At 42.7% G+C, this 11,275-nt stretch overlaps 1 protein-coding gene across 1 annotated transcript in view; it reads left to right on the plus strand.

Moving 5' to 3' along the window:
- Nucleotides 1–10,077, plus strand: part of fcho1 (FCH and mu domain containing endocytic adaptor 1) — a 43,917-nt gene extending 33,840 nt beyond the window's left edge. The window contains exons 18-27 of the mRNA XM_061078419.1: nucleotides 404–1,489; nucleotides 2,264–2,370; nucleotides 2,763–2,958; nucleotides 3,592–3,706; nucleotides 3,815–3,970; nucleotides 4,059–4,191; nucleotides 5,044–5,240; nucleotides 5,828–5,892; nucleotides 8,507–8,674; nucleotides 9,541–10,077. Coding sequence (XP_060934402.1) covers nucleotides 404–1,489; nucleotides 2,264–2,370; nucleotides 2,763–2,958; nucleotides 3,592–3,706; nucleotides 3,815–3,970; nucleotides 4,059–4,191; nucleotides 5,044–5,240; nucleotides 5,828–5,892; nucleotides 8,507–8,674; nucleotides 9,541–9,569 — 2,252 coding nt within the window. The 3' untranslated portion in view covers nucleotides 9,570–10,077. The remainder of the gene's footprint in view (nucleotides 1–403; nucleotides 1,490–2,263; nucleotides 2,371–2,762; nucleotides 2,959–3,591; nucleotides 3,707–3,814; nucleotides 3,971–4,058; nucleotides 4,192–5,043; nucleotides 5,241–5,827; nucleotides 5,893–8,506; nucleotides 8,675–9,540) is intronic.
- Nucleotides 10,078–11,275: the final 1,198 nt, after the last annotated feature.

Consider the following 11,275-nt stretch of genomic DNA (forward strand, 5'->3'; position numbering starts at 1 on the left):
TCTCTCCAACATTCAACAGTGTATTTGTTAGAGCGGCAGTGATTTCGGAAGCCGGGGATCGTGGGTAATATCCAGCGTTCAGTTGTGTTTCAGCTCAGTGAGCAAGACTAATGCAGTCAGAGATTGATGGATCGTCTTTGCTCAAACTCAGAGCCACAGATACATTAATCATCTTTGCACTTTTGCGCTGTGAAAGTTTCACAGTGTCGCTTTCTGCACCTGCTCCGTTCAAAAATAGAACCTACTTTTTGATCAAACAGAGGCCTCACTTTTTCAAATGTAATATCCTGACAAAAATGTGGCCAATATGGTTATTTATCAGGTTGATTTATGTCTTTGTCCTGAACAATCAACATTTTCACAGATCAATAAAGTCTTACTGAGTTTGATAATCTCGTCTCAGATGCTGCCTTCTCGTCTGACTCCTCCTCTCCGGAGAATGTGGAGGACTCTGGTCTGGACTCGCCTTCCCATCAGCCCCTGGGGCCCTCCCCAGAGCCTGTGGGCTGGGCAGCATGGCCCCCCGTGTCCCAGAGTAAAGATCAGACTCAAACTCAAACGCTGGGACGACCTGTGGACCCTTTCCTCTCTGCCTTCCGTGACCCCTCCCCCGGTGTCAGCCCTTTCCCCCAGGAAGACCCTTCCAGCGTCTGGTCCGTTGCTGCATCACGACCTTCTCGTGTGCCCCCGGACATGGACCCCTCACCGATCCAGTTTCCTTCCTTCTCTCAGTCCCTCCCCCCGCCTGAGATGGAGTCGTCGGTGTGGAACTGTAAACACATCCCCCCCGAGGACCCCTTCCTGGCTGCGTTCGAGAGGACCGTCACCCAGGAGACCATCAACCTGTCTGACGCCTGGGCGCGCCCGCCGCCTCGCCAGCCCCAGGAGGGCCGGGGGAAGGAGGTGCGAGGGGACCCGTTCTCCAAGAACCTCACGGAAACTAAGAAACACCCGACCTCCTCCTCCTCCTCGTCCTCCTCCTCCAACCGTAGAGACAGAGACAGGAAACGAGACCGCAGCCTTCCTCCTCCCGTTTCCTCCGATGACCCGTTTGCCATCACGATGATCGGGAGCCCGACGCACCAGTCGACCCTGGCCGCAGCAGCTGGATTAATCCCTCTGCACAGCAGCAGCAGCAGCAGCATCATGGGAAGCAGCTCTGTGGGCAGCAGCAGACTGGGACTCGACTCTAACTCCGGCTCTTTGCCCACAGCTCACACAAAGAAGGAGCTGATGCACTGGAACTCTCTCCACAACCCGTTCAGCGAGAGCGTCTCCAAAACACAGGAGGGGGGAGGCAAAGGAGAGGGAGGAGGAGCAGGAGGGGAGAGGAGGAAACATCGGTCGTCGGAGAACGAGCCACGCAGGAACGCCCCCCCACTCACCAGGCACTCGGGGCCCCAGGAGGACCTCTGTTTCTCGACTGACAAGGACCAAGACTGCCTGGATCTCAACACTCAGATCACCTGCAGCCTCAGCTCCCACAAGGGTATGAAGGGATTCCTCTTTACAGAAGTTTAATTCTCATATAAAAGCAAGTAAAGACTCTGGGGTCAGGGCCAACACAATCAAATAAAACATTCAAGTACTTAAGTTCTGTTTTCAAGTACTTAACTTGAGTAATTCTATTTTATGTTAGTTTATACTCCTCTAAATTTGTTGTTTTCTTTTACTATGTGGGTGGGGATTCACTTTTAGTAACCGGGCATCAACTGGACGATGAAAATGTATGACTGAAGTCCTAAATCAAACTTTTACAAGAAGTCACCTCCACCACGGCCCGAATGTTCCTCTTACTTTCAATTTGGCTGCCAAAAAATTCACACACTCATAGAAATCAGTCCTTTAATTATTTTGGATTAGGATCCATTAATTATTCCTGGGAAATGTATTAAAATGTCTAAAAACGCTCCATCTCACTCTGGTTATGAAACGGTAAATCACAACTGGCAGTCGTCACTATAATCAGGTTAACGTTAAATTATGTCATGTCGTCATATTTACATAAGAACTTAACTTGTTAAAGGTCTGAGGGCTTAAACATTATAGAGAAATACAAGCGAAAAATACACCAGCAGGAAACTAATTCCCTCAAATAAACCAACAGAAATGAGAAGGTTTCCAGGAGTTGGTTTTGGCAGCGCGGCGTTTTCCACTCTTCTCCTCCTGTTCCGACACCGATTCAGAGTGTTTCTCTTCCTTTGTATGTTTCAGATTAAGCTTTGGGTCATTTTCTGTGTTTTTCTCTCTTTGTCTTTTAAAGGGTCCAAGCACAACTTCAGACAGGACACAGCTGAAGCGGTCGCAGCTGCTCCTCAGAGAGCGATCAGGGCCAAGAGGAGCTCGGGAAGAATCAGCAGCTACGAGAGGGTGAGTGTGAGGCTCGGAGGGAACAGCTCAGCTAACGGGAGGATTTCATTCATATAAATATATCTCACTATTCTATTCTTGAGCCAGAGTGGCCGTGGTATCCAGCTGAATTATTCCGATCACAGTCACTATGAACAGATGCAAAGATCATCAGAATTTACTGAGAACAAGCAAAAGAAGAAAGCTTTTTAACTCAAGAAATACTATGTGAAATCTCCTCCACTCTAATTGAATGCTTCTTTTAATTATTTTTCTGCTGGTCTCTAACCTGTTAATATTATCAGTCAATTCATATGAACTATAAATGTTAACTCTTCCTACTTGATGTAAATGTTTGATTCATTATGTGACTGTCTGGATATTAAACCCTCTCTCTCTCCCACTCGTCTCAGTCGCGCTCCCTGTGCTCGTCCCCTCTGCCGGAGCCCAGCCCCTCCCTCACCTCCTCCTCCTCCTCCAGTCCCAGTGAGTGGGGGCCCCAGGCCAGAGACACCGAGTGGGGGGGGCCCAACCGACCTCCCAGTCCTGCCCGGGCGGGCCAGGCCTCGCCGCTGCCCTACCAGCACCAGGACCACCAGCAGAGGCCGTGTAGGTCTCAGCCACAACATGAAGTCACACTCACCAGACAGAAATATGTTAAGAAAGAAACATGTAAGAGTATGTGTCTGTGAAAAGGTTCATATCGGTCAATTTGATTAAGTAACGGATCCAAAATGTCTCACTGGTCCTTTTTTTTTTTTTTTTTTTTTACATATATTTATTGGTTTTATAATTTTATACATTTACATCAATTTACATACATACAAGAACTTTCCCCAACCTGAACATGTGGCAGCATAAATGGAAATAAATAATACAAGTCACAGAAATTGCTAAGATCTGATAACAACATAAATTCAAGTACAAAAAATTGATATAAATGAAAATACTAAATTAAACAAAATGAAAACAAAATTAAATATATATATAAGTACAATAGAATACAGTCACTAACAAGAAACAGAGCACAGCACACATTCCTCACACCAGATTAGTCACTTCACATTTCCAATGCCTCTTCAATGTCACCATTCTTAACAAAGTACAAAAACATCTCCCAGATACTGTAAAATTGAGAAGCTTTCTTCCTAACTACATATGTTAACTTCCCTGGTCCTTTTAAAGTGTTTGTGTTCACGTTCACCCTGGTTCATTAGTACCATCAACATCTCTTCCTCCCAGTGCACCTGTCCAGAGGCCCCAGTCCCATTTCCCTCAGCACACAGGAGGCGTGGCCAGTGGCAGCCGCCATCACTGAGTACATCAACGCCTACTTCAAAGGTGGACAGCATAACCGGTGAGTGTCAGCAGCTTTCTACAGAACCAGTCCAGTTCTGGTCTCTTCTTTGTTGGTACGGTTGTTATTCTCTGTTGAACTGGTCTGTGTCTCTCCGTCCTCCGGCAGCTGTCTGGTGAAGATCACCGGCGACCTGACCATGTCCTTCCCGGCCGGCATCACCAGGATCTTCACGGCCAACCCCAACGTCCCCGTTCTCAGCTTCAGGCTGGTCCACATGTCGAGGATCGATCACTTCCTGCCAAATCAAAAGCTGCTCTTCAGGTCCGTAGTCTTTATCTGTGGTTTGCCTCGCAAACTGGTTTTGTTCCTGTATGAAATCTAAACTGTCTCTGCTGTGTCTCCTGCTCAGTGACCCGTCCCAGAGCGACCCGGACACCAGGGACTTCTGGTTCAACATGCAGGCTCTGCAGCTCTACCTGCAGAGAGAGGCGGAGCTCAACCCTCAGGCCTCCTACTACAACGTGGGCCTGCTGAAGTATCAGGTCACTGACACTTCCTGCTTCTTTTTACCTTTTGAACTTCTTACATCATCACAGCCACAATTGTTCCTCATCTATCTCTGATGGTGTCAAACACATTTTTTTACTTTTTTTTTATATATATACCATATTAATACTTTATTTCACAGGTTTCTCATTAATTATAATAATAATTTATTAGATAGATAGATAGATAGATAGATAGATAGATAGATAGATAGATAGATAGATAGATAGATAGATAGATAGATAGATAGATAGATAGATAGATAGATAGATAGATAGATAGATAGATAGATAGATAGATAGATAGATAGATAGATAGATAGATAGATAGATAGATAGATTACTTTATTCATCCCCGAAGGGAAATTAAGTCGTCATAGCAGCCGGTATATTTGAATACAATAAAATACAATAGAATAAAATAAAAAATATTGAGGTAGAAAGAATAAAAACAGAAACACAAGATAAATAGGTAGATAAGGTGCAGTGGCAAGATGATGGTAATAGTACTGATGATATGATGGTAATGTTATTTTTAAACAGTACATAAAAATAGTACAGTATATATAGTATATAATATAACATAATATATATTAGGTTTCTATATTGATTATTACAGAAAACCTTATCCTTCATATCTGTAGAATTTTTTTTTTTTTTTTAAAACAAAACCTTTGGGTCAACTGTAAAGAAGTTATATAAAAACTAGTGACAGATCACATGAAGTAAAGAGTACAAACCATCTTAAGTGAGATTATTTGAACTAAAGAAGAAACCGAACCTGCCCCGGACTCTTCCTTTCTTCCTCCTGTCTTCATGAAGACATTAACAGTCTCCGTGGTCCCTCAGGTGTCCTCTCAGGATCCGGGCCGGGCTCCTCTCCTGCTGTCGGCCGAGTGTCAGCGGAGCGGCACGGTGACCCGAGTGTCTCTGGACTATCACTGCTGCCCGGCCACCGCCCCCTCCACCCAGCTCACCGCCGTCCAGGTGCTGCTCCCGCTCGACCACACGGCCACCGACCTGCAGTGCCAGCCGCCGGCCTCCTGGTGAGCAGAGAGGAACCTGTGTGTTGGGACTGTTGGCCTCCTGTAGCTTGTTTATCTGATAAACGTGAACAAGAGGATATGATTGAAATGCACAGACGGATCCTTGTGATCATCATATCAGAGGTTGTGAGTCTGGGGTTGAAAACAAGCGTTTTTAAAGGTCAGCTGGCAGAAAGAAATGATGTTTCACAGAGACAGAGGTTTATCATCATCATCTTTTCACAGTGACATTTCTGTGAAGGGGATGAATTCTCCTACGTTTTTTAAAATGATAGAAAATCTTAGTATTGGCAAATTAAAAAAAGAAATTCTGGGGGGAGACACCTCCTCTTTCCCAATCATTCGTGCACTTTGTCGATTGGAGTTATTGCAGTTCTGGTATAACGTCCATATTCCCTGTTTTCCTCCAAATTGAGCTGCTTGTTCTTTAAGATTATGTCCATTAACAATATTTCTTGATCCAGCCTCAGTAAAAGAAAATGAAGGACGACTAAGAAGGATTAACAGGAGAGGGGTTTTAGAGGAAGTCAAAGGATGGAGATTAAGGAGCAGCTCAGGCCTCACGACCCGTTTGTTTCCCTCGACAGGAACGCAGAAGAAAGACGGCTGCTGTGGAAACTCCCCAACATCTCGCCGACCAATCACAGCAAAGGTCAGAGCCTCTCTGCTTCTATCTCCTGTCGCTCATTGTTGAAGGAACCTCGTCCACATCTCAACGTTCTCAGCTCGCCTCACGTTATCCGCACACGTCTGATTCTTCAAATTCGAGCCAGAGTTCTCATCTCCTCGGCTTCTGGGCGGTTCACACTCGCTGCATCGTGTCAGACAAATGTTAATAGATAGATAGATAGATAGATAGATAGATAGATAGATAGATAGATAGATAGATAGATAGATAGATAGATAGATAGATAGATAGATAGATAGATAGATAGATAGATAGATAGATAGATAGATAGATAGATAGATAGATAGATAGATAGATAGATAGATAGATAGATAGATAGATAGATAGATAGATAGATAGATAGATAGATAGATAGATAGATAGATAGATAGATAGATAGATAGATAGATAGATAGATAGATAGATAGATAGATAGATAGATAGATAGATAGATAGATAGATAGATAGATAGATAGATTACTTTATTCATCCCCGAAGGGAAATTAAGTCGTCATAGCAGCCGGTATCTTTGAATACAATAAAATACAATACAATAGAATAAAATAAAAAATATTGAGGTAGAAAGAATAAAAAACAGAAACACAAGATAAATAGGTAGATAAGGTGCAGTGGCAAGATGATGGTAATAGTACTGATGATATGATGGTAATGTTATTGTTAGACAGTATATAAAAATAGTACAGTATATATAGTATATAATATAACATAATATATATTTATATATGATAGTAATTATACCCAATATAATAGCAGTATATAGTAATAATGGCAGCAACAGTATATATAATAATAATGGTAATATAATAATAATAATTATAACATGTACACAAGTATAAATATGTGTTTATAGACTTATATATACAAAGAATATACAGAGAGTATGATGTAATATATGATATATAGTAGAGGTATAAATATGAGTATTTGACTATACAATAGATAATATAATATACTATGAGTGTAAGAATATGTAGACAGAGTGTGCAAAAGCAATATTATTGTATAAAATTATATATAATATATCATATTGAAACGAGTAATTAAGAGTAAAGAAATCCTTTTTTCTTTTTTAAAAAGCTGAAATCTGGAGGCGTATCATTACCTTTTTAACTGCAGCGTTAGCATTGGAAGGTCCCAGCTGCTCTCACCCGCCCGGTGGAGGAGCCTCTGACTGCAGCACTGATATGAAGACGAGCATGAGATCTTCCTCTATTATCACGTGTGGAGTTGAGCGTCGCTTGTTTTTCAGGAACCAAATGGAGCGAAGAGAAGAGGAGGAACGACAGAGCAGTTTTATGGCTCGACTTTAGGAGAGAAAAGCCTCAAATGAACTCCTCTGTGACCTCACCTGTGTGTCTTTGTTCCACACACCCACATTTCTCCGTTTTTTAGTTTCCACTTAATGATATATTATTAGCTCGGTGTGAAGCTCCTGGGCTGAAAGGGACCGATCACAGGCCTCAGTGATGGATGAGAAGTTAAAGCCTGAAAACGTTCACGTCTCTGGTTTATAAGCCGCTGACAAAAGCACTAAAAGGTCAACATAACTCCTCCCTGTCCCTTTGTCAGATGCTGTCCTCCAGCTCGTTGCTCTCCTCCAGACAAACATGTCCGAGTGCAGTTTAATGTCATGAATCACGTCTGACAGCTTTGAGACAAATATTAATTTTCTTTTACTGGACGTCCTGTAAACAGAAGCAGACGTGCTGGAAAACGTCTTGAGGGTTTTCACTCTGAGCGTTTGTGTTACTCATTAACTTAATTTACTCACAGATGTCGTGTATAAGGACTTTCAAACGAATCTTCATCCACTGGTTTGATGCTTTTAACACATGAAAACAGCAACTGGGAAGATCAGCAGCGTCCCAGTTCTTAAAATATCATTTTTCACCTTTTTCATCAGACTCTCACTGTTTGATAAATTGTTATAAACAGTTTGTGGTGCAAAGTTAAAAGAAAGAGAAAACATCCACTGTGTTGTCACTGCAGTTAATCAGTATGTGTGTTTCTGTCTCTCTGTCTCTCTGTCTCTGTCTCTCTGTCCCTCTGTCCCTCTGTCTCTCTGTCTCTCTGTCCCTCTGTCCCTCTGTCCCTCTGTCCCTCTGTCTCTCTGTCCCTCTGTCCCTCTGTCTCTCTGTCTCTCTGTCCCTCTGTCCCTCTGTCCCTCTGTCCCTCTGTCCCTCTGTCTCTCTGTGTCTCTGTGTGTCTCTGTGTGTCTCTCTGTCTCTGTCCCTCTGTCTCTGTGTCTCTGTGTCTCTGTCTCCCTGTCTCCCTGTCTCTGTCTCTGTGTCTCTCTGTCTCTCTGTGTCTCTGTCTCTCTGTCTCTCTGTGTCTCTGTGTCTCTCTGTCTCTGTGTCTCTGTGTCTCTGTCTCTCTGTGTCTCTGTGTCTCTGTTTCTCTCTCTGTCTCTGTCTCTCTGTCTCTGTCTCTGTCTCCCTGTCTCTGTCTCTGTCTCTCTGTCGCTGTCTCTCTGTCTCTCTGTGTCTCTGTGTCTCTGTGTCTCTGTCTCTCTGTCTCTCTGTCGCTGTCTCTCTGTCTCTCTGTGTCTCTCTGTCTCTGTCCGTCTGTCCCGTCCCAGGCTCAGGGACCCTGTGTGCCAGCTGGCAGTGCCTGGAGGTCCCCCGCGGCCCCCCACCCAGCCTGGCTGTGCAGTTCGTGGGCTCGGGGGCGTCGCTGTCGGGCATGGACGTGGAGCTGGTGGGAAGCCGCTACCGCATGTCGCTGGTCAAGAAGAGATTCGCCACAGGTGACGATCTGATGAGTGGAGGAGGAGCTTTAATCACACATCAGGAAAAACTTAATTTTATAGATTATTTTACTTCCCCTTTGTATAGAGTTTTACATTATACTATACGTTTAAAAAAAGGATTTGACAGTTTAAATGATGGTAGAAGTTGGTTTATTCTTCCTCAGTTGTTATATTATTCTTATTATATAATATGTGATCGATTAATGGATTGACAGAAGGTCAAATGCTATAATTCTGATTTGGGAGATAAGATCATTTCTAAATGTTAAATGAATATTTTTCTGTTTCCATCTCCTGAATTAAGAGAATTTTCCTGCTATTGAATATCCTTAACTCTTGGATTGTTGCCATGTTGGAACAAGAGTTCCTTTTCTAATGAGACGTAGAACCAGCTGCTTTATTCATGATCTATAAGTCAATAATTCTGATGGACTTTTTTTAACAGATAAAAAAAACTTTTGGGTTTTCAGGTTGACAAAATCTCTTCTGACCTCTTTTGTTTTAATGAGGCTGTCGATGAACCAGAATTAATTTGTTTATATAATATAGAACAGTACGAATAAATCCACCAGTAACAGCTTCCAACGGCTCGAACCAAATTATAAATGATTTGAAAAACCTGATGGATAGATTCATCTGTAATATCACAGGTCGTATAACAATATAAATAACTTAAACATGTTAAATGTAATTGTTTTTTATCAGAGATTCATTGGTTTAACTCTCAAGAAGATGAAATTAACAACTCAAGAAAATGTCAGGAGCATCCTCGTTTATCAGATGATTATTCATGTGATGAAGTTTCTCTTTTCTCTCGCTCCCTCCACTTGCTGACACATTTCCTGGTTCTATCGTTTCCTCAGGGAAGTACATGGCCGGCTGCTCCTTGTGAATCAGGCGCCCTCTCTGGCGGGTGAGAGAACTGCGTCTGAGTCGAGGAGAGCTGCTCGGTGGTGAGAGGAATCGGGACGAGGACGCTCCGGCTCAGCCTCCAGGACAATGTGCACTTAACTTCTGATGGTGTCCTGCAGCTTTAGGACCAAGCCTTTTCCCTTTCCTTCCTCTTCTCCTCTTAATTTAAGTTGTGTGTTGTAACTCGCTCCTCCTTCCTCTCCCCGGAGGGAAAGTCTTCCTTCTCTCCCTGGACGCTCCTCTGCTCACATACTGTTCTGTGTGCCTTTGTAGGTAGAGACTGCAAACTCCACTGGATGTCAGTACTTTTCTTGAATTACAGAGGAAAGTAAAAAAAAATTCAAAGTGTGAATAAAGTTAAGCTTATTACTGTGTTGCCATGGAAACTAGGATTTTTTTTAAATATTGTAAATACGGAGCGATCGAAACCTGAGACAAAAAGAACCGTTTGTGAACCTGCCGTTTGTTTCCATTAGAGGTTTTGTGATGTTGATATTTGATTATAAAAAATAAATAAATGTGCTCAATGGTTTTGGTTTACACCAATTTATTACACATCGTGACCAAGTACAAAATACAGCTGAACTATGCAGTTTATTACAGACCATCATCCGTCCTTGGGCTAGCTAAAGTGTAGTCAAGAACAGGCTTAAAAATACACAAAAATAAGGGTTCAGTATACTTGTGAGAGGAACCAAATCTAGTTCAATAAAAAATAATCCTCCGCCCAAAATCTAAAACAGCCTTACAAAACATTACAATGTACACTTAGAAAGAACTTTTTTTTTTTTGTTGTTTAAATTCCCAAAGCACTTGAAGGCAAACGACTGTGACGAGAGGCACAAGTTACAAAAAGCCTTTAAATAAAGTCAAGCTCGAGGTTTCTCATCGCTACGACAAAATCATATGAGGGGAAGGAGAGGGGGGGGAGATCAACCAAACACAAAGCTTCTGTGGATCAAAGCAGAAGATTTCATATAAATAGAGATTTCTCTTGTGACAGTTGAACAGGTTTGCTCGGGTGCACGTCACCACAAGTCCAAACTGAATCTCACACATTGAACAATCGAGATTGGAAACCGATTTTTCACACACACACACACACACACACATCAGTCTAATCAATTACACGTCTGGTACAGTTTGAGGAGAGAGATTAGGCAAAGACCGAAGGCCACAGAGCACACACACTTTCTACATCATATAAAGATATATATATATATATATTTATATATAATTTATCGTTATGGACAAATTCCCCCAATCACGAACTGTATCTTTTTTCTTCTATCTAATCCAAACGGAGTATAAGACTTTATCTGAGTAACAGCATGAGGTTTAAGTATCGGCGTCGGGGGGGGTGGTAGCGGGGGGGGGGGGCGTGTGCCGGGTCAGATGCCAACCACGTCCTTCTCCTTGGATCAGGGTTTTGGTTTTACAGGCCCAGAGCTTCATCTTCCCTTTGAAATGTACGACCAGTTGTGATCAGGAAAATCCGACCTGATTCCAGTTCAACATCCCGTCATCGTTCACATTACTGATCTGGATTTGTTCCCGACTCTGTGGCGATGGAGTGAAACCAGCGCAGGTCGGCACACATCCGTCCCTGGATCATGATATTAAGGTTCCGGGAGGACTTATTTACACGGGAGACACAAACAGTGGCTACATCTTTCCTTTTTTTTT

This window comes from Limanda limanda, chromosome 9 (assembly GCF_963576545.1).
Source record: "Limanda limanda chromosome 9, fLimLim1.1, whole genome shotgun sequence".
NCBI classification, from domain to species: domain Eukaryota; kingdom Metazoa; phylum Chordata; class Actinopteri; order Pleuronectiformes; family Pleuronectidae; genus Limanda; species Limanda limanda.